Consider the following 20,985-nt stretch of genomic DNA (forward strand, 5'->3'; position numbering starts at 1 on the left):
CTGCCAACTTTAAAGCACAGATTTGCAACAGGAGGGAAAGCCTAGAATGGTCCAACTTTATCGGATTGTGGCTGTTCTGCGGATCCAAGCCTCAGTGAATGCCAGTTACTCCCTGGAAGATGTATTTAAGCATCACGTGACCGCTGTAGGCCTTGACACCTCTTTACCTGGGACCGGCCACTCACTGCCCTTCCTCTGTACCTCTACAGTCAAACGCGCGTCAACAGCAGCCAGGGGCCGTTTCCAAGCTCTTGAATGCCAAGACCAACCAGGACCTTGCTCCTGGCGGACCTCCCTCCCCACGCAATGTGAGATGCGCCTCGTAACTCTACCGTCTGAACATTCCTACTATCTCCTTAAAAGTAGTGGATTTCCTACAAGTTGTTTTAAAACACCCGACGTTTCTTTAATCAAAACTTGTCATAGCTGGAAAATATTTTGGGGGGGTTGTTTTTTTAGAGTAAAAAGTTGAAGTTAGCTCCTGCTTTGCTTATCCCCTTTTCCCCTCTTTTCTCTCCAGAATATAAAAGAAAGTCATTGTGCTAATAATGGAAATAAAAACTGAAGGTCTTGTGTATGCAGTGAGTGACGGCAGCTTCTTTTCCCGCCCCCCCCCCCCCCCCATGTCGTTCCTGGGGGCTGGGGGAAAGGGTGCCGGTGGGGCGTTTCGCGCATGTGCTCCCCTGGGAGGTTTGCGCTCCACACACCACCACTGGGTCTCTCTGTCTCTCAATTCTTTTATTGCATTTATATAATATATATATTTAAACTTTTACAATAATTTTAACTTGATAACATCCAAGTTTAATTTGGTTCTTGTCTGGTTTAATACATATAAAATTAGGCCTCTAAACAGCAACAGGGGGGAAAAGTTGTCTTCAAAACCAATAGATTATTCTTAAGAGGAAGAAAAAAATCAAAGAACCTTCTGGCAAAGGCGGCTGGGATCCGACAGCCCCTCCCTCGGGTTGCCAACAAGGCCCCCCCCCCCCCACTTTAGCCAGAGGTCAGAAGAGGCTGCCAGGTCCAAGACCTTTGCATTTAAACTCTTTAAACTTTACACTCCAAGAAGCTCAGCAATGGGGCATTCTAGGCGGCAAAGGCAGGCTCTAGATGGCGAAGGGAGTTTCTTTGTGCCTAGAACTGCTGCTGAAGAAAGAAGCACAAACGAAAGTAAAAACAGCGGGGGAACAAATACTCCCCCCCCCCCCCGCCAACTTAATCAAAACAGCAGAGTCCCAAGTTCGCTCGTCCTGGAAGCAGCATGCAGCAGTGCTCCTGGGGCACAGGGGGTGGGGTGGGTGGGGGTGGGTCTCCGGAGGAGGAAAGCACAGAACCTCCAAGATGCCTTTTGGGGGCTCACACCAACATCTCAAGGGAAGGAAGAAAAAACTAACTCAACCCACTCAAAAGGAGGTTCACGGGGAACGGGCCCCCTGCGCCCCTGAGGAAATCTGGCGTCGGAAGGGGAAAAAAGCAGGCCTCCTCCCCACTCCACCTCTTTGCCCCCCGCCTGTAGGCTGCAGACGAACGGGGCAAGAGGAGGCCCAGCGCTCAGGCGCTCTCTCCCCTCCACACATACACACACACACCCGCCCCCCCTCCCCGGCTCCCCCTTCCTCCGCTGGCTGCTAAAGCAGAAAAGTCCAAGTGCAATTACGACGCCAAGCTGGTCGGCCCGGGCAAGTGGCGGCTAATGAGGGTTGGGAGGGGGGAGGCGAGGGGGGGATTTTCCTTGGCGGTTCAATAAAAAGCAGGGGAAAACGGGTGTTAATTAAAAGTGGTGGGCTCTGCTGCTTCAAGTCTGCACCCTCCTTCTTCCCCTTCCCCCACCCACCCACCCACCCTCCTCCCCACCACCTTTCCCCCGGCCTGGCGGGGCTCTCTCAAGAAGGCATGCACTGCACCCGGTCTGGGCCTTCCTCGTCTTCGTCCGATGTGTCCGAGGAGCTTGGGGAGTCGTCCGAGTCGCTGTCCGTCGCTCCTGTGCCCGGATCTCTTCGGCGCTATGGGAAAAGAGCGGCGACCCCACGGATCAGAGCCAAGAGGGGGCAGGGAGGCCAGAGAGGGAGGGAGGGAGGGAGGGCAGGCACCTGGGATCAGCCAGGATTAAAAAACCAAACCCAAAAAGACCCCAAAAGCCCTCCAGGAGCTGACGGGTGGGAAGAGGGACGGCCTCCTCCACAGGGCGCCCCGATGGCACTGGAAGACCAGCCAGGAGGAGGAGGAGGAGGAGGAGGAGGGGGCGTGCACGGGGGCCTCCGTGGGGGGCAGGGTCGCCAGCACCCTCACGCTCGGCTTGTTAGTGAGGCAGCAGGGCTCTTCATCATCATCAGGAGGAGGAGGAGGAGGAGGAGGAGGAGGAAGGCTGGGCTACTCCCACACCAGGCTCAGAGGAATCTGCGGCCCTCCAGAGATTGCTGGACTTCAGCGCCAGCCAGCACGGCAAGCAGGCAGGGACCTTGGGGGGGGTGGGGGGGGCGTCTTGCTGCGCCCACTGCCAGAGGGCCCCGCTCCAGGTGCCCCCGCCTGCCCGTGGGGAACACCGCTCTGGAGCTACCAAGCCACGCGCTCCCCCTGCTCCCTCGCCAGGCCCGGGGGGCCACCCTGAAGGGCGTACCCGGTGGCGCCGCCTCTGTCGGAAGTGGTGCATCAAGAACCAGAGCAGGTGGCTCTCGTACATGTCGGTGTGGTGCAGGCTGTCCTCGTCCCGCTCCCGCTTGTTCTTCTTGATCACCTGGATGAGGCGGCGGAAGAAGAAGAGAGCGGCAAGAGGGTCAAGCGGGCAGCCCCAGGCGGGAGCCCCAGGCGGCCTTCCAGGGCTCTTGGGCAGAAGTTTAGAGCAGCAGCAGCAGCCATGACGCGGGATGCTTCGCACAACATTTGAAAGGGGGTGTGTGTGTCCCCACGCATGTGTGCACGCAACACATGGCAGACAGGTGCAGGGGGAGAGCTTGGCCTACCCCCCACGCCCCAGTGCCCTGAAGCCTGCTGCTCCTCCTCCTCACCTCCTTTAAGCCAGCCAGCTGGGTGGGGGTCTCCGCAGTGGGGGCCCAGATCTTGACGTCGTGGTCCAAGCCGCTGGTGGCCAGAACAGGCAGGTGAGGGTGGGGCTCCAAGCAGTTCACCTGCAGCAGCAGCAAGACAGACACCAGAGACCCTTTGCAGAGGGGAAGCACAGAGCCCTGCCTGCTACGCTGCAGCCGAGGCAGGAAGCCAGAGGGGCACAGCGAGGGCGAGGACTCTCCACTGGCATTTCAGGGGCTGCCAAGCCCAGATAGGCCTGAGGGAAATAGGCCCCTTCTCCCCCCACCCCGCAAAGACGAAGGAGAAGGGAAGATCTGATTAGAGGCCATCAGTACTGGGAAGGGGGGGGGGCTGAACCCACCTCTGGGGGTCAAAGTCTTCCCGTTCACAGCCCCCAATCCTCTCTCTCTCACACACACACCACCACCACCATGAAAGGTTCCTGTGGCACCTGCCGGCTTGCTCTAGACAGGGCCTCCCCCGCCTGCCTGCCCGCCCGCCCGCTCACCACGCCTCCTTTGTCACCGTCCATGAACTGCACCACTTGGCAGGACGATTTCTCCCACAGGAAGATGTGCCCACAGTCGCTGCCGCTCACCACAAACTCGCTCTTGGGGCCGTAGAAGTTGACTCCCTTCACTGGAAGCAAACACAGCAGGTTCGGGCCGGGCCGGGCCAGTGCCCGAGGCTCCGCTCCCCGCCCAGCAAGGCCCCTCGGCTCCCGAAGGGCAACGGCTTCAGAGGCGGAAGCGGCATTCGTGCACGGATGTCTACACACACACACACCCCTGGGCCTGGGTGCCAAGAGGGGACATCCTCTGGAGAGGTCAGGCAAGCCCCTTGCACGCTTGCAGCCTACCTCGGGGCCGCCCAATATTTTGCGGGCTGAAGAAACGGTCCGGAGCGTTACAAAAGCCCTTTCAACCAAAGGGCCGAGAACAGCGGCTCTAGCAAGGCTTCCCACCCTGCCTTTGAAACACCGGAGAGAGGCCCCCGCCCCCTGCTTCCCAGGAGGCCGGGGGGGGGGGGGGCAGGCACTGGACCAGGCATTCCGTCGCCCCCGGCATTCTGCGAACCCAGGCCACCCCAGGTGCTGCAAGGGGCAAGGGGGCCGGTGGGTGGGCACCTGTGGCGTTGTTGCGATGCCCCTTGTAGCGCTTGATGTATTCCGCTCCGTCGCTGTGGGAGGAGTTGAAGAGATAGATATCCTCATCGTTGTAGCTGGCCAAGAGTTCTGCAACACGCACACACGCACGCAAGAGTGTTAACGCCGGCCAGGAGGCAGACGGGCAGCTCCTGCGTCTCAGCCGGCCCCTGGAGAGGCTCCACGGGGTCAAGGGTCCTCTGCTCTTGGGGGCGAACGCACAACCCTTCCAGGAGTAGTGACCGACACAAGGGACTGAGGAGGCGCAGCCGGCCAGGCCCTCTACATCCTGGGGTCCTCCAGAGGTCTGGGGACTACAACTCCCAGCATCCCTGACCTATGGCCATGCTGGCTGGGGCAGATGGGAGTTGAAGTCAAAGCCACGTGGAGGGCCCCAGGCTGGAGAAGGCCAGCGTCCATCCACACACACACGCGGGACCTCAAGGTCTGGGGGAGGGGGGGCGCAGACAGGCACAGATGCTTCGCGGTGCTGGCGGCTGAGCGCCTTGACCGCTTGGAAGAGCTTGACAGAATTCTGTGCTTATTCCAACGAACAGTTGCAGAACGTAGAACTTTTGGCCGGGGAGGAGAAGAACGCTGGGAAAGTGCAGCACAAACCCGTTACGCACGGGAAGACCGGGCCATTTGCCACGCCGGAGACGGCCCTGGTCTCCGGGAGCGAAGGAGGCCCCCACGCCAGGGAGCCCTCTCCTCCGTCGTGGATCACCCGGGGCCCGTCCCCGACCTTAACGCCCCCGCACTCACGTTCTCCCTCTACGGGCTGGGGGGGGGAAGGGGCCCAGGCAAGGAAGCCAGCTCCGCCCCAAAGAGCCAAGGCACGCACCTGACCCGTTGTGGCTATAGACCAGGCAAGTGATGTTGGCTTTCGACTCGCTGTTCACCTAGGAGGAATCAGCGGACAGAGCTCCCGTCAGGCCGGCTCCCCTCAAAAGCCCCCCCCCCCCGGCCCACTCCGTGGACCAGCCACGGGGGCTCAGCACAGAGGCTGGGCGCGTGCAGGACACGGACGGCCACCGCAGGGAGCGTTTCCAGAGAAGTCCGTGGCGGTGGCCGGGAGAGGGTCCTGCACAAGCCCACCCTGCCCGCCGCGTCCTCAGGGAGAACTTCCCAGCCCTCCAGGCCCCTGGAAGGGAAGGCCAGCAGCCAGTGGGGCTCTCCGGCTCGAAAGAAGCCAGAGCGGGCTCACCAGGGCCCCGCTCATTCCAGCCGTCGGCCGTCCCCGGGCATCTCCCGTCAACTGCTTCTAGACGCCACGGGACTACAAGCAGGGAACGGCCCCGAGGCACGGGCTCTACCTGGGGAGGCAGGGGGCGGCAGCGCTCCTCTGCCCCTCCCCGCTTGGGCACAGGGCAGTTCCCCCCACCCCGCAGCCCCTGAGATTGCACCACCGGCCCCTTCGCCAGCCAAGGACACGGCAAGGGTCACTCAACGGGGGAGCCGAGGCGGGAGCGTCCCAGTGGCCAGGCGGGAGCCGGAACTCTCCTTTGCGCAGCCCCTGGCTGATGCCCGCCCCTCCCGGACCCGATCCCAGGCAGAAGGGCAGCCGCTCCCTACCAGGTGGTGAGGGCAGAACTTCTTCAGCACCCCGTTGTTCTCGTTCTCGTCGATCTTCCGCTGATCGTAGATCCTGGCAGAGGTCAAGAAGGGGGGCGGGACGGTTGGTGCTCCAGGAGGCTGAGCGAACTATCCCACCTGAGAGCCACCCGGCCATGGGAGAGCCTTTCGCCGGGCCCAGCAGCCGCCGGCCTCTAGCAGTGCACAGGCAGCTCCCGTCCAGCCCCGAAGGCAGCTGCCTCCCCGCCTCCCCCAGTGCCAACCAGCCGGGACACCGCGGCCAGAGAGCGCCCGTCACCCCGCCAGCCCACTTGGCTCACACCAGAGGTCCCAGGTGAAGGGTCCCAAGGGGGCGATGACACCGCAGCTCACCTGACGTATTCATCTCTGCCCCCCACAGCAAACTGGTGGGTGTTGGCCGGGTTGACGTAGATGGTGTAGAGGCCCACTTTCTTCTCCTTCTCCTTGGTCACAACCAGTTTCCTAGAAAGACGAAGCAAAGAGAAGGGCAACAGAAGAGTGTGAAGAGGAGACTTCCAATTCCCCACGGCAGCCAGGTGGAAAAGTGCCTCCCCTGACTCTGGCCGGGAAGAAAGAGCGGCTCTCCGGGCACCTTACAGCCTTTGATAAGGCGCTGGGAATGCCGGAGGAATTTGGCCAGGAAGATTTGGCTTCGGTTTCTCCCTGGAGAGTTCCCATCCGAGCTCTTCCGGGAAGGCCAGAAAAAGGGAAGAAGAGAGAGCCCTTAGGGGGACCATTTGGGGGAAAGAAACCTGCCAAGTTCCCATCTTTCCTACAGAGGAGGAAAAAAACGCGGGCCCTGGCCTCGATTCGGAAGAGATTCGAAAGCTGTGGCCTCCTCTTCCTCCTCCGCAAGTGAGCTTGCTCCGGAGAGGATCGAAATGCTCACAACCCCAAGCAAGAGGAGAAACAGGCATGGCAGTGGCAGCTATAGAAGCCTCCCCCGGGGGGGGGGGGGGGCACAAGAGCATAGGGTGACCCTATGAAAAGGAGGACCGGGCTCCTGCATCTTTAACCGTTGTACTGAAAAGGGAATTTCAGCAGGTGTCATTTGTATATATGGGGAACCTGGTGAAATTCCCTCTTCATCACCACAGTTAAAGCTGCAGGAGCCCTGCCCTCTTTTAAATCTGCTCACTCTAGTATAGCTCCTGCGGCTTTAACTGTTGTGATGAAGAGGGAATTTCACCAGGTGCGACATGCGTACAAAGGACACCTGCTGAAATCCCCTTTTCTATGCAACTGTTAAAGATACAGGAGCCCTGTCCTCCTTTCCGTAGGGTCACCCTACAAGAGCGGGACCAGGCCGGGGGGAGCAACGGAGGGAGGGAGGGAGGGAGAACCTCCCGGCACCTCCAAACTGCCACACTTACGAAGCCGGCCGGTCTTGTCTCAAGTCGATGGTGAAGACAACGGCGTCTTCACCGGCTGAGAGGAAAGTGCAGGGAGAGTCCGGCTCGAGGGCCAGCTGCGAGAGAGAGAAAACCACGCAGAGTCATGGGGGGAACTGCACTGAGCGCCGCCCCCCCCCCCCAGCACTGACACACCATGGCCCCCGCAGCCACTGCCCGGCCAGCCCTCCCAACCCAGAGCCCAGCAGGGCCCCCAGCCTAAAGCAGGCTCAGAGGGCGCAGACCGAGGCCAGGAGTGGCAAAAGGGCAAAAGCCCTCTGGCCGGGGGCTGGCAGACATCGCCCTCAGGCAGCCAGTCCAGAGAGCTTGGCTGACACCTCAGGGCCCCCCAGGCCCCCCTCGCTGCGGACCATCACCACGGACGGGCAGCCGAGGCTCCCCAGGGCTGCGGCCGGATCCTTCCCTAGCCCTGGGGACCCCCTTCCAAGCTCCCGGACTGGGCAACCTCCAGGTAAGAGTTGCGTGTCAAATACATTTACCTGGAAGGAAGCCCTATTGGTCCCACAGGGGGTTAATCTCCAAGTTGGAGCCATGAACTCATTGCGAAAACGTCATCTGCTGCTCTTCGGTCCAAGAAGAACCGTCCGTGCCCTGGCGGATCCGGACCGCTCAAATGGGGCGCGTCTTTGCCCCGTCCCTGCTCTGAGCCCCCCCTGCCCCATGCCCAGAGCCAGGTCTTCCCTTCCTCTCAGCCCCGCCCCCTCCCCCCGGCCCCCCCAAGCCACATGCCCAGAGCCAGGTCTTCCCTTCCTCTCAGCCACGGCCGCCTCCCCGACACACGCTCACCTTGTGCGAGGCGCCCTTGTGCTGGGCCACCCGCTTGGTGGTCTTGCAGCACTGGGTGGCCGAGAGCTCAGCTACGCGGACCTGGCCATCCCGAGCGCACATGGCGAGGGTCGAGTCGCCACTGTTTGGGAGGAACTTGGCCTGCGAGGACAGGAGAGGAGCAGCCCAGGGTTGGAAGCGGAGAGGGGGGGACCCTGCACCCACCCACCCACCTTGGCATCAAGGCAAGACCTGCTCCCCCCCTCCCAAACACCCCCCCCACTCCAACGGACCATCTGCCTGGCCCGTCCGAGGGGCTGGGAGCAGGCAAAAGAAGCTGCCCCCGGGGCAAGGGAGGCCTCCGCGGACGCCCTCCTGACCTGGAAGACGTTGCTCTTGTGGCCGCTCTCAAACTCCAGCACGGGCTGCCTGCGCACCCAGTCCCACACCACCACCTTGAGGTCGTCGCTGCCGCTGGCCAGCCACGTGCCGCGCTGGTTAAAGTGCAAGGTGTTGACGCAGCCGCCGTGGCCCTCCAGGCCGTACTGGAGGCAGAAGCGCTGCACGAAGACGCGGGCGCCGCAGGCCTCGTGGACGAAGCGGGCGCTGGAGCCCAGCTGCCTCTCCCGGAGGGCCTGCAGGGCTCGCCAGCGGGGCCGGGGCAACGCCGTCGTCTCCGAGGCCACCCAGTCCTCCAGCGCCCGCTCGTCGTCGGAGGAGTCCCGGTCCCGGTTGGGGCGTTTGCGCTGGGCCCGCCGGCGGGAGCGCTGGGCCTCGGCTTCCAGCTCCTCCTCCTCTTCCTCCTCCTCCTCCTCCTCCTCTTCCTCCTCCTCCTCCTCCGAGTGGGAGCGGTCGTAGGTCCGGTTCAGCTCGTGGATGGAGTAGTGCCCCGTGTCGTCCATGCTGTCAGAGTCCTTCTCTTCCGCAGAGCTCTCGGTGTAGGTCCGGTTGGGCCCCACCTCGTCCCCGGTGAGGCTCAGGCTCAGGTCCGACGCTTCGACCTCCACCCCGGAAGACGTCTCCCGCCCCTCCGTGGCGCCAGACATCTCCTCCGGGCTGCTCGACAAACTCCCTGCGCGAGACAAGCAGCGGCCGGTGGGATCCCAGCGGGGGGTGCCAGCCTGACAGCCCAGGGGCTGCCCAAGCCCCGCAGGAGTGTCCACACAGGTTCCCTCAGGCAGGCATCTCCCGGTTCTCTTCCCCAACCGGGCCCACGGAGCCGCTGCTGTTGCCGCGATTCACCCCCCACACACACACATACAAGCTAGCCTCGCCCTGCCGCTCGGTGCACGTTCCGGCGTCTGTCCCCGCGCCAGGCTCAGTCTTCCCGGCATGAGAGCTGGGGCCAAGAGAGCTCCACTTGGGCTGAAGCTCCACAGGACTGGGGGAAGAGCGGCCCAAGGGCCTGCCGCACCTCCGGGACTTCTGGGAAAGGCATTGGGGAGCCCTGGCTGGCACTTTGGGCAGAGGGGAGAGCATCTGGCCCTGGACAAGCCAGCGGGGCCCAGGGCTCGATGAAGGGCCCCGGCCGAAGGCCCAGCGTGGCGAGGGCTTGACCTCGCCACAGTGGGAGACAGCACAGGCAGTTCGGCGGCACGGAGGCTGCCAGCCAGCCCTAGGCGAGAGGCCCAGGGGAGGCCCCACGGCAGGCAGGGCAGTGGGCATGACCTTCGGCTCCAAGCAGACTAGGCCGGTGCCATTGTTCCCCCCATCTGCTGGCGGGGCCTGCAAGCAAAGCGGACCCACGGGCTCTGCACAAAGGCCACGGTGGCCGCTCCCCTTGGTGGCCCCACCACCACTCCGGCCGTCGCCCTGTGGGTGTGCCAAGTCCTGGCCAGGCTGTGCAGCTCCGATTTCTCCCTGCGACGCTGCGCCCTAAACAGCGTGAAACACAAGCTCTCCGTCTCCCCGGGCAGGTCGTGACAGCCAAGAGCTCACTCAACAATGTGAGCGGCCTCAAAACCCTGGGAGGCCTTCTCTTGCCTGAGTCCCCTGGCCTGGCCCAGGGGGAGAGGAGCGCCGGGGAGGCCTGGGCACTAGAAGGGCGGAATCCAGCCCGATTTGGCAGGAAGCTGCCCCAGAAAGCCCCCACCCCACCCCCGGGAGCTCTGAATCCACCACAAATGGCCTCGCTCTGATTCAGGGAGCCCAAGCAACATTCAAAGACCAGGCAGCAGCGGCAGCAGCACATCTCAGAGAGAGGGTGGGTGGGTTTGGGGTGTGTGTTTGCTCCTTTACTTCCTCTCCTCTTACCGTTGGGTATATCTGTTTTCCCATCTGTGCTACTCCCCGTGTCTGACATCTTGTTTTCTTGTGAATTCGCCCTGAGAGATTTTTTTAAAAGGGGGAAAAGAAGAAGAAGCCTGTAAGCAGCCGTTGAACAAACCCATTTCAGGTTTCTATGGACACGTGCGCTCCTCTGCCCTTGATGCTTCAGGAGGGGAATGTTCTGTACCACTTGCAGCTTTTCTACCCTGTTAAATAAGAGGCCGTGACTTTCTCAAAAGGCTGAACGAACGTAAGCCCCTGAGGAACAACCTGCAAAGCCAGGGCCCATTGTGCGGAGAAAAGGCGCCCACGGCTCACCGAGGGAGGAGGGGGCACGCAGACGCCGCCACGGATGAGGAGCAAGCGGGCAGTGGAGGAAAGGCAACGGACTGACTGAGAAACCCCGACTCAGCGGCTCAATCCAGGCTCTGTTTCCTTGAAGAAAAGAAGAACAAGCCATTCCGTTCTGGCGCCTGGAAGCCTTCCTATGCACACCATCGTCCCTGCCTGCCCACCCAGTAACGCTCCCAGGGAGAGGCTGTTTATGCTGCCTGAGCCCTGTGCGGAAGCAAGCCTTCACGTTCACGCAGGACCTGGTGCAGGTGCTCCCAGGACGAAGGAGAGAGCCGAGTCCGCTAAAGAACTCTAGCTGGAACAAGGGCTGCTCACAGGCAGGCTGCTGGACACCCACAGGCCCTCATCCCTACACAGGCAAGCTGGCCATCGCACCGGCTCAGCCTCAGCACCACAAATCGAGCCGTGCAAAGAGTGGGGCCACAGCAAGGTCCTCTACTCCCAGATCTGCAACAAGAGGAGTCACCACTGTCCCCTCCCCTTTGCAGCTGACAAATATCAAATTTTGTGGACCGCCCAGAGAGCTTTGGCTATTGGGCTGGGCAGCATAAAAATGTAATAATAAATAAATAAATCTGGTCTGGGGAAACTGGTCTAGCAGACACAGCTAGAATTGGGGTGGGGAACCTAGTCCCCTCCAGATGTTAGGCCACAACTCCCATGATCCCTGACCACTGACCATGCTAGGAGGGCCACAGGCTCCCCACCCCTAACATAGAAGAACAAGCCTTGCTGAGAAGAAGAACCAGCGTGGCTTCTGCACAGGGAAGTCCGGCCTCAGCAACCTTTTAGAATTTGTTGAACGGGGCAATCCGGTAGACATTACACAGTTGGGATTCCAAAAAGCCTGGACCAAGCCTCCCACCCAAGGGGCGGAGAAAACATAATTATCATGGGCTAAGTTGGCAGGGCTCTTCTTAAAGGGCTAACGAAGAGGAAGCAGAAGGCAGAAGTCAACGGGCAGCTTCTACTTCTCACTTAAGCGTTTGGGGCTTTTAACATTTAGAGGCAGCGGGAGACAAGCCCTCTTCCTCCACCAGTATCCCTATAGCTGGTCCAGTGCCCTTCTGCATTTCCAGACACGGCCAAATAGGGAAGCAAAGGTCTCCAGAGCAGCCAACATCACAGAGGCCAGCCTGGTGCCCACCGGCAGGCCTTGCACCAAGGACCAGGGCGGCCTTCCCCATCAACCTGCAAAGCAAGTGCCAATGGCAAAGTTGCTGCCATCCACACCCTCCCTGTTCTCCAAGAGTCACCAAGAAGGCCACGCCTTCTGTACCAGTGCAAAGGGCTGTTCTCTTAGAATAGCAGCTATTAAGATACAGCCAACAGCACAGCAATGTTTCACCCTCCTTAGGCAACGGGGTGGGTGGGTGGGTGTCCAATTCCCCGGGGACCCCCAGGCTGATGCTGACTTAGCACAGACACCTGCTCAGCTCAGGCCACGGCGGCCTAGATCGAACTCTCAAGAGGAAGGGATGCGCCAGTCTCCCAGGGAGCTGGGATTACAGGCAGGAGCCAGCAGCGTGCCTGGCTCAAACCTCACCGGAGGGAAGAACATCGCTCGGAGGCGCCCGGAGCGGTACAGCAGGCGAGGGACCTGTGCCATCCCGCTGGGCTCCCCAGTCCCACAACCGGCACTTTCAAAGCAGCAGCAGCAGCAGATCAGCTGAGTCACCACAGCTCTGCTCCTCTCCGGCCCCCTCCCCAGCCCACGACGACTCCCCTGCAAAATATGCCCCGCAAAGCGCGCCAGGGCTGCCTGCTCCCAGAGTGTCACGCAGCGGCTGCTCTCCGTGCCACAAACTCAGGCGTGTTGCTGCTCAGGTTCTGCCCTTTCTTGCTGCCGCTCATGCAGCCGCTCCCTCGCTCCACTTACGCATGCAGCCCTCTCGCAAAAGGGAGGCCCTCCCCTCCCTTCTTGTCGGGGGCCTCTTCAGACAAGGGGGCACAGGGGTTTCGCAAGTGGAAACAGACCTTCCCTCCCCCCCATCCTCTCCAAACTTCTCACTTGGTTCCGGCAAAGAGGAGGAAATATTTGACACGCTGACATGAAACGCTGTAAGCACATCAGAGGAGCCCTGAGGCTGGATCAGGCCCAAGGCAGCCTTCTGCTTGCACCGTGGCCAACCAGCTGCCCTCCCGGGGAGCCCGGAAGCAGGACAGGCGTGCAACGGCCCGCTCCCGCTCCTCGACGCCTGGCACAGGGAGCATCCGGCCGTTGGGAACGAGCGGCCACCGACGGCCAGAGCCTCCATGAGTTTGTCTCGCTCCTCTTTGAAGCCCTCTAAGTCCGTGGCTGCCACCACATCGCGTGGCAGGCGGATTCTGGGTTGCACGAAAAGAAGGAACGAAGGGACTCAGGCAGGTTTCCCTAGTCAAGCGTCCTTGGTCCAACCCAGCCCCCAAATGGGGACACCCGTACACACCCCGAAAGCACCAACCCTCCTCGACTCTTTGTGCCCCCGCAACCGGGATCCAGTCCGGCTGGCCAGCAGAGGGGTTTGTGGCCGTCTGTGTTCCGCTGCCGCCAGGCCCCAGGCGGCCCCCTCCTGGCTTGGGACCTTCCCTCCACCAGACGGACCAGCCTGAACCTTGCAACCATCACCTGAGGTCAGACCGTACGGAGAGGTGGGATAGAGGGCTTCCCAGGGGCGGTGCCCCGCAACACCCACCCCAAGGAAGCTCACTGGGCGCCCAGAGCCTGGGGAAGGCTCCCTTGCCTACCCCCCGAGCGACTTAAACTGCTCCGTTGTTTGCCTGCCTCATGGAAGGTTCCCGCGGCAGGCTCTGCCCCTTGGATTGTTTTACAGCTGGATTTCATTTTACTGCTGTACCCTTCTAACCACAACAAGAGCAGCTCATAAACTTGCAAACCAAATAAGAGAACCATTAGAATGAGCAAATAAGCATTTGGGCTCTTCTCCCGCCCATCCTCCTGCCCCAAACGAGGCCTGATGGCTATCCAGGGTGGACGCCGGCAGGTCCACTCCCGCCTCGCCTCGCCATCAAGCGCTTCCTCCGGCACCATTAACTTAGGCACCCTGGAGACGGGGGAAATAGCGGAGCCATGAGCCGTTCTGCTCACGCCGTAGGAGTTCAAAGCAAGGGCTGAGCGAACCGATTTGGATCTGAGGAGAAGACGAGGAACCAGCGGCAGCGGCCAGATTTGCTGCTCCGGCAGGACTCACGCGAGTCCAATTGCCAAAAAGAATCGGCTGTGAACTCGCTGGTTCTTCCCCGGTATGGAGCAGTTTTAACGTGGGAACGAGAGCCGCTTGGGGCAGAGACCGAGCGAGGATGAGGAAGGCACTGGGGCCCAAGCAACGCGGCCACGGGTGCAAGAAGCAAAGCCCAGGGCTGGGGCAGCCGAGAGGCCAGGACTCGGAAGCACACCTGGCAAGTTGCCCAACGCACATCAGGGCTGGCCACGGGGCTCGCGATTCCTCCTCTCCAGCGATTCACTTCCTCCCGTGTGGTAAAAGATGCCCTCGCGAGCCGGGCACGGAGCCTTTCAAAACGGATTCTGAAGGGGCTTGCTGGGTTTGGCCCCCCTAATGGGGGTGATGCCGATACCTGCGGGACTTCAGAGGCACACTCAGTGGCGCTTCAGGGTTGGGTAAAATAACACCTGTGGGCCGAGGAGAGGGCACCTTCCCCATCTCACTGGCTGCAGGGAACCGTGTGCGTTTGTGCGTGGGGGAGGGCGGGGAGTGTTGCTGTTGCTGCTGCTGTGAGCCACGGGGCCCTCTGAAGGCCTGTGGTTCCCAGCCCTCCGCACCTTCATGGGCAACCCATCGCCCTCATCAGTTGTGCCCTCATGCTCGGGTGCTCCCAACCGCCAGCACCCTCCCTTGGCTTTGCAGACTTGCAACTAACGTGTGCCCAGGAGTGACCAGCCCACCAAAAGGTTTGCCGTGGCCCGCTGCTCGACACGGCCACTTGGGGCCCAAGAAAAGAGAGCCAACGTTGCCAAAGCCTCCCTGCTTGCAGGAGGGGAGCTGCTCCAGTCAGGGCTGCCGCTCGGGGCTCTGCAGGCAGAAAACCCCCGGCCCAACCCCCAGCGAAAGGATCAGGCGCTGGGGGGCAGAAGGCTTGGAGGGCGGCTTCCACCAGAGCCAGCTGGGCCCACGGTCCCCCCACGTGGAAGCCTGCACGGCTGCGCTCGGCATTGCACCTCTCTGCTTGAGCATTCTGCTTATTTAAGGTATTTGCACTCCGCATTTAGCCATATGGTCCCCAAGACGGCTTTACAACGCCTGGAATTCAAAACAAACAGCGCCTACAAGCCTCCCACGCTTGTGAGCAGCAGGGCTCCAGTGGAACAGGTGCCTCAGCGCGCAGAAGGGAGAGGTGGGGAGGGACCTCCACCCCCACCAAAGAGAAGACCGCTCTCCAGCCATGCCCCCCCTCCCCCCGGCCACAACCCTGACTTTAAGAGGCAGAAGCACCGAGAGCAGCGACTCTGCTGGGGTGCGCCGGAGGCCCTCCAGAGACCAGGGCCCTCGGCCAGTTTGGGATCTTGAGGGTTGAAGCCTGCTCCTCCTCGAACTGGGCCTCAAAACCAAAGCACAGCCGGTTCCAGGCAGACCACAGGGCCCCACAGCGGAGGGCTTCACAGATTAGAGCCCTTCCGCCCCCTTTATTGGGGTCTAGGCAGACTGGCGTGGGGCAGCCTGAACCTTGATGACCTTGCAGGCGGCCAGCGCACACGTGGGCGCATTCATTCAGCAGCAGAACTGACAGGGCCATTCGTTTTGGCCAAGCAAATCCTAAGTAAAGAAAAACACACACAGAAGACGGAGATTTTCAATCCCTCCCTCTTCTGTTCGTGAGACGATGGAATCAGCAGACAGACAACACTGTCAGCAGACTACCTGGGGAATCTGGGTCCTGGCCAGCGGGGAAGCCGCTCAAGGGGCGGGGTGGGACGGGAGGGGCAAACATGCACAAAACCCCAGAGGAAGAGCTGGGAAGGGGGCGGCGATGGGTGGCAGGGGGAGAGAGAAAACAGCCGCAGCTCAGCCAGGAAGCGATTAGAGGGCTCTGTGGCAGCCCAGCCAAGGTGATGAGGCATCCTGGCCGTGCCCCAGAGCTGGTCATAAGCAGATAAGGGAGGAGAGGAGGAGGAGGAGGAGGAGGGTGGCCGGCCGGCCAAGCAAGGTCACCAGCAATGGCAAGGGCTTTCGGCTGCTGAACGAGCCAGAGACAAAGGCACCCAGGAGAGCGGAGCGTCACAGCCTTCACAAGAGGGAAGGGGGAAGTATTACACAAGAGTCAGAGCAACGGAAGCTGCTGCAGCAACAGGAGTACACAGAGCTCTGGTGGACTCCAGGGCTAAGGCCCCAGGCGGGGTCAACGTCATGCCCTGGCCTGAGCCACTGGGGGCGGCGCGGCGGGAGAGATGCTCAAAACCAGGAGAAAGAGGAGCATGTTTGATTTATAGGCCACTCTCATCCTGCAGGCCCAGAGCATGTAACAGAGAGAGAGAGAGAGAGAAAGAAAATCCACAGCCACACAGCGGAGAGCGCCACCCTGGGCCCAGGAAACACACACACACGTAGCCCAAAGATGTTCGATGACACGATGCCGAGTTGAACCATCCTTTAACACCTGTGTTCTCCTTCTCCCCACAACCATCCTCCTATCTGTTCTTATCCAGTGTGGAAATACAGAGGCGGCCAGAAGAGTCCAGGACTGATCCCCCCACCCTAAAAAAAAACCCTGACTCCTAAATACATAGTGCAGGATACTCACACTAGGAAGTATCCATAGGATGCTGTGTCTGGGAAGGCACAATTTCTAGATTCATAAGGGAAGGAAAGGAAAGGAAAGGGTGTGAGAGGAGAGCCGTTTTTGTGCACGGGAGAGATGGGAGACAACATAAGTCAACGCTGGGGCCAAAGGCAAACGCAAGAGCTACCCAACCAAGAGTATAAACTACCACTGACTTTCGGAGGCTGAACTTCCCTACCAACGTAGCATCATCGCCACCCATGCAAGGTTTTATCAGAGCAGAATAACCAGCAAATAGCTGAACACTTTTACAGCAGCAATGAGCGGCATGCAGTGATGAGCAAAGACCCTCCGCAGCCCCCCCTCCCTGTGCCTCACACCCACAGACACACCCACACACAATATTCGTGGTTTAGCGCCTCCTGGATCAAAGCCACACCAGGGCAACACTTACATATCAAGACGACATGCGAATGTACGATCAAGACATCTAGTCCTGGGACTAACACTCCAAATCTGTGAAGTGCTTACTTGGAAGAAATTCTACCAAGATCAGTGGGACTTCCCACCCTAACCTTCAGAGGACCCTTCCCCCTCCAAGGGGCTTACGCAATCCACTCAAAGGTTATTTGCTGTTCCGCTATCTTAAGCAGGTGATGGTGATGGTGATGTTTGAGTCACTCACCTTTCCCGCCCCTCTTCTTTTATCAGAGTAGATCCAGAAGTATCCAGGAATCGGCGCTGTAGAACTGCTGTCAGACTGAGAGGAGAAACAAAAGACAGTATTTAAGATGGACGAATCACGGCAGACATTCGATTCTGCTCCTCCAACACCCTCCAGACTTGCATCTTTAGTTTCATTGTCGGTGGGGAAATGGATCAGGCTAGAAAACTGCTCATCTATTTGTGGCTGGTGAGCAAAAATGGTGTCCAGGCAAATAACTGGGCAAGGGGTCACCTCACCATTAGAGGTTCTTTTCCATGGCCCACAAACGGAGTTACGTTAGCACAGTTCCTACGCCGGTCCAAAACAGTCCAAAACCAACAAAAGTGACGGCTGAAATAGCCGTACAGGTGATTTAGCATCAGACATCTTTGTATGATAGGTGATGTGTTATTGTTTTGCACTGCAATCCTACACAGGTCTACTCAGAAGTAAGTTCCAGTGTTTTCAGTGGCGCTTGCTCCCAGATAAGGGTATACAGCAGTGGTTCCCAAAGTGGGCGGTACTGCCCCCTTTGGGGGGGGGATTACATAGGGGGGGCATTAAGAGGCAGGGGGGCACTCGAGGTGGTCTTTTCCGAGAAGCGCCTCTCCAGATGGTCTTAAAACCCAGGGATACTTTTATGGGAGAAGGTAGTTTGGTCCCAAGCCATATAGGGAAAGAATCCACACATGTATTAATACCGTTTAAGAAGAGTCCTTTTAATGGTGAATTGAAATGTTTCAAAAGCACCAAAACGCTAATGAAGAGACATACCCTGCTTGGCGTGCCACGCTACCCTGCACTATGGAGAGCGGTTCAGAAGCTCCTGGTTGCATTTCCAGCATCATATTTGGTGGAATGTGGTTTTTGTCTGGTCTGCCTACTTCTCTCCAAGCAAAGAAATCGACTCCAGATTACTAAATGTGGTGATTTAAGACTCATGTTAAGTGACTTTAAACCAGACATTGGGAAACTGGTATCACTTCATCAAGCCCGTCCATCATATGAAGAATGTAAAGAATAGTGAGGTACTCTACCCCAGTTACTGAATGTGATATCTAATATTCTTGCTAAATGACTATCAAACTTTGAAAAGATGATATCACTGGATCAAGTTCATCAATTATGTTTAATTGAATAAACTAAAAAAATGCAATTAGATTTTGAAAAAATATTCAATTAATTGTTACTGTTTTGAATTTTACTGTTATTATCTTCCTTAGTGGGTCGTTGAAAACCGCTATTCTGAATAATGATTTTTACAGTGTAGGATAGGGGGCACGGGGCATGAGTTTGTGGAACCAAGGGGGCGATGTCCTGAAAAAGTTTGGGAACCACTGGTATACAGAATAACAGGCTTAATTACGCAAACCACTTTGAGATTATCTGTATAATGAAGAACATAACATAAACAACAAGAAAAAGGCACTAGCAACTGTACAGAGTATAGATCTTGCATATGTATAAACATACCTCTCTCACAAACACACACATATCAAAATCTTAAAACAAAACATTTTTTGTTTTTTCCGCCTTCTCCAAGTGCTACATTCCTAACAGAGCAGTGGAACAAGGCCAAGCCAAAACATTTTGCTTTTAAGGTTTCATTTCCCCACCCACCACGCCCCTATTTTGTTATTCACTCTAATAAACGTTTTTATTTATTTCTCCAACTGCATCCTTTTGGGATCCAGCCCAAATCTCTCTTGAAGTGCTGTTTGGTGCTTTAACAACAAACTATCCATATACTGTCGTAAACCGCCCAGAGAGCTTCGGCCATGGGGCGGTATATAAATGTAATAAGTAAATAAATAAATAAAATATACACACACATGCCGGGCAAAGCAGGCGGGGGGGGGGGGAATCTCCTCCTTCCTTCCCTCCCTCCCTCTCCCCCCCCTCCAGGCTCTCTTTGTTTAGAGTAGTTCTGGGCTTCGCCTCCATCCAATCAGCCCGTGAAGTGACGTGCAATGAATACACGCGCACACCCGCACACACGTATTTCTACACGGCCTGAAGCGCTCATCGCGTGTGTGCAGGTACACACGCGGATGCGATGCGGGGACTGCCTCCTCGTAGAGCCGCCTGCAAACCCCCCCACACCGGGAGGGGGAGGGAGGGAGGGAGGGAGACACTATCTCTGCCCCCCCACTCAAAGGGGGGAGGAGAAATGTTGTGCCCCTCCCCCTTTCCCCCCCCCTCCTGACGCCTCCTCGCCGGGCTTGTTTCCACTATCCTAGGGACAAGGGCCGGGGATGATGGGAGTCGGAGTCCCCAAACATCTTTTCGAGCCGGGGGGGGGGGGGGCAGCGCCAGAGGGCCTGGGCCCGCGCCTCCCGCCCCGCGGACTAACTCAGCTGGGGCTGATGGGACTTGCAGTCGGGAGGGGGGCAGTGGCAGCGGCCTCCCTGCCCCCACCCACCCCGAGGCCCCGCGGAGTCCGGCCTCCCTTCCAGGCGCCGCTACCTCTGGAGTTGGCGCCGCCGCCCCCGCCGCTTCTTCTGCCGGCAGCGTCGCCTCCTCCAGGACGCCCCGGAGCTGCCATTTTATCGCCCGACCGACCAACCGCCCGTCGCCACCTGCGGCCGCCGCCGCCGCCGCTCTTCCCGGCAGCCGCGCTTTGCGGCCTCGCCGAGCTTTACGGGCGCCTCCGCCGCTTTGCGACACTTCCGCCCAGGGAACGGACGAAGAGGAAAACAGAGCCACTTCCGGCCGCGCGGGGGGGGGGAGTAACATGCCATAGAGACGTGCGCGCAGAGCGGCGCCCTCCCCAGACCTCCAGCAACCTTCCCCCATCATTTATTTATTTTTTAAAGCATTTTTATGCCGCCATTCAGCCCAAAAAGGCTCTCACGGCGGGTTACGAAAGTATTTCTTGGCAGTCCCTGCCCACAGGCTTACCATGTAAAAGACACGACACAAAAGGAAAGGGGATTGGGAAGGAGGAGGAGGAGGGGGAGGAAAGGGAAGCAAATTCAAGCTTTATAACTCTTATTATAAACTCATTTTGTAACAGATCAATCTCCATATAGGCAGATGGGTAGATAAACAAACTTTTGTAAACCGCCCAGAGAGCTTCAGCTACGGGGCAGTATATATAAATGTAATAAATAATAATAAATGAACAATTATTACTGAGATAATAAAAACTACACACACACATCTCCAACACATCTTATGGCCTGATGTTATTTATTTGCCCAGAGACGTTTATTGGCCCAGAGATATTGGGTTAGTGCAGCCAACAAATGATGAAGAGCCTTGTAGCACCCGAAACACTCGATCCATGTGCACAAAAGCTTCTGTCAGAATAATGGTGTTCGCCTTTAAGGTGAAACTTACATGGCTTGGGACCACCATACCTGACGGAACACCTCTCCCGATGGGAATACACCTGGTCACTACGTTCAACATCTAAGGTTCTACTCCTAGAGAGGCTCGGAGTGTGGCAACGAGGGACAGGGCCTTTTCAGTGGTGGCCCCCAGACTATGGAACGATCTCCCTGACGAGGCTCACCTGGTGCCAACGCGGCTATCTTTCCAGCGCCAGGTTAAGACTTTCCTCTTTGCCCAGGCGTATAGCGGCACATCTTAATCACCCACGTTTAGCTTTTTAACGGTTTTTAATGCTTTATATGTATATGTTCTGTGTTTTAGAAATTTAAATTTTGTATACTCGTTTTTATCTTAATTTTAGAATTTCTGTAAACCGCCCAGAGAGCCCTGACTATGGGGGCGGTATATAAGTGTAATAAATAAATAAATAAAGGTGCCACCAGGGCCTGTGTTGTAGTTTTCACCATAGTAGACCGACTGCAGACTCTCTTTCATCTCCCTATTCATTTGTTTAAAACCCTTTATTACCCCAAAGCTTTTGAGAGGTGCACCTGTTGTGTACTCTGATACCAGCACCTTATAGAGAACCCAATCAGTGAGCAAATGAACTCCCCTGATTTATAAGGCATCTAAAAGTGGTG

General features: G+C 58.4%; 1 protein-coding gene across 1 annotated transcript; it reads right to left on the bottom strand.

Moving 5' to 3' along the window:
- Nucleotides 1–1,870: 1,870 nt before the first annotated feature.
- On the bottom strand, nt 1,871–19,634 carry DCAF8 (DDB1 and CUL4 associated factor 8). Its single transcript, XM_063145756.1, has 14 exons — nt 19,475–19,634; nt 16,988–17,062; nt 10,198–10,268; nt 8,325–9,016; nt 7,966–8,106; nt 7,141–7,235; nt 6,119–6,229; nt 5,747–5,819; nt 5,016–5,073; nt 4,154–4,261; nt 3,536–3,666; nt 3,009–3,128; nt 2,621–2,737; nt 1,871–2,006 (listed from the first exon to the last, which is right to left on the bottom strand). The coding sequence occupies exons 3-14, from the start codon at nt 10,244–10,246 to the stop codon at nt 1,887–1,889; spliced, it is 1,815 nt and encodes a 604-aa protein (XP_063001826.1). The 5' UTR covers nt 10,247–10,268; nt 16,988–17,062; nt 19,475–19,634; the 3' UTR covers nt 1,871–1,886.
- Between the last annotated feature and the right edge of the window lie 1,351 nt (nt 19,635–20,985).

Source organism: Elgaria multicarinata, chromosome 21 (genome assembly GCF_023053635.1).
Source record: "Elgaria multicarinata webbii isolate HBS135686 ecotype San Diego chromosome 21, rElgMul1.1.pri, whole genome shotgun sequence".
Classification (NCBI taxonomy): Eukaryota; Metazoa; Chordata; class Lepidosauria; order Squamata; family Anguidae; genus Elgaria; species Elgaria multicarinata.

What these genes read in the sequence shown, in the direction of transcription:
- DCAF8 (XM_063145756.1), bottom strand. Translation starts at nt 10,246, where the DNA reads ATGTCAGACACGGGGAGTAGCACAGATGGGAAAACAGATATACCCAAC. An exon ending in ACAAGGGCGCCTCGCACAAG is followed by an intron (nt 7,236 to 7,965) that starts GTGAGCGTGTGT and finishes TCTCTCTCGCAG; the next exon opens with CTGGCCCTCGAGCCGGACTC. An exon ending in CTATAGCCACAACGGGTCAG is followed by an intron (nt 4,262 to 5,015) that starts GTGCGTGCCTTG and finishes TGCGTGTTGCAG; the next exon opens with AACTCTTGGCCAGCTACAAC.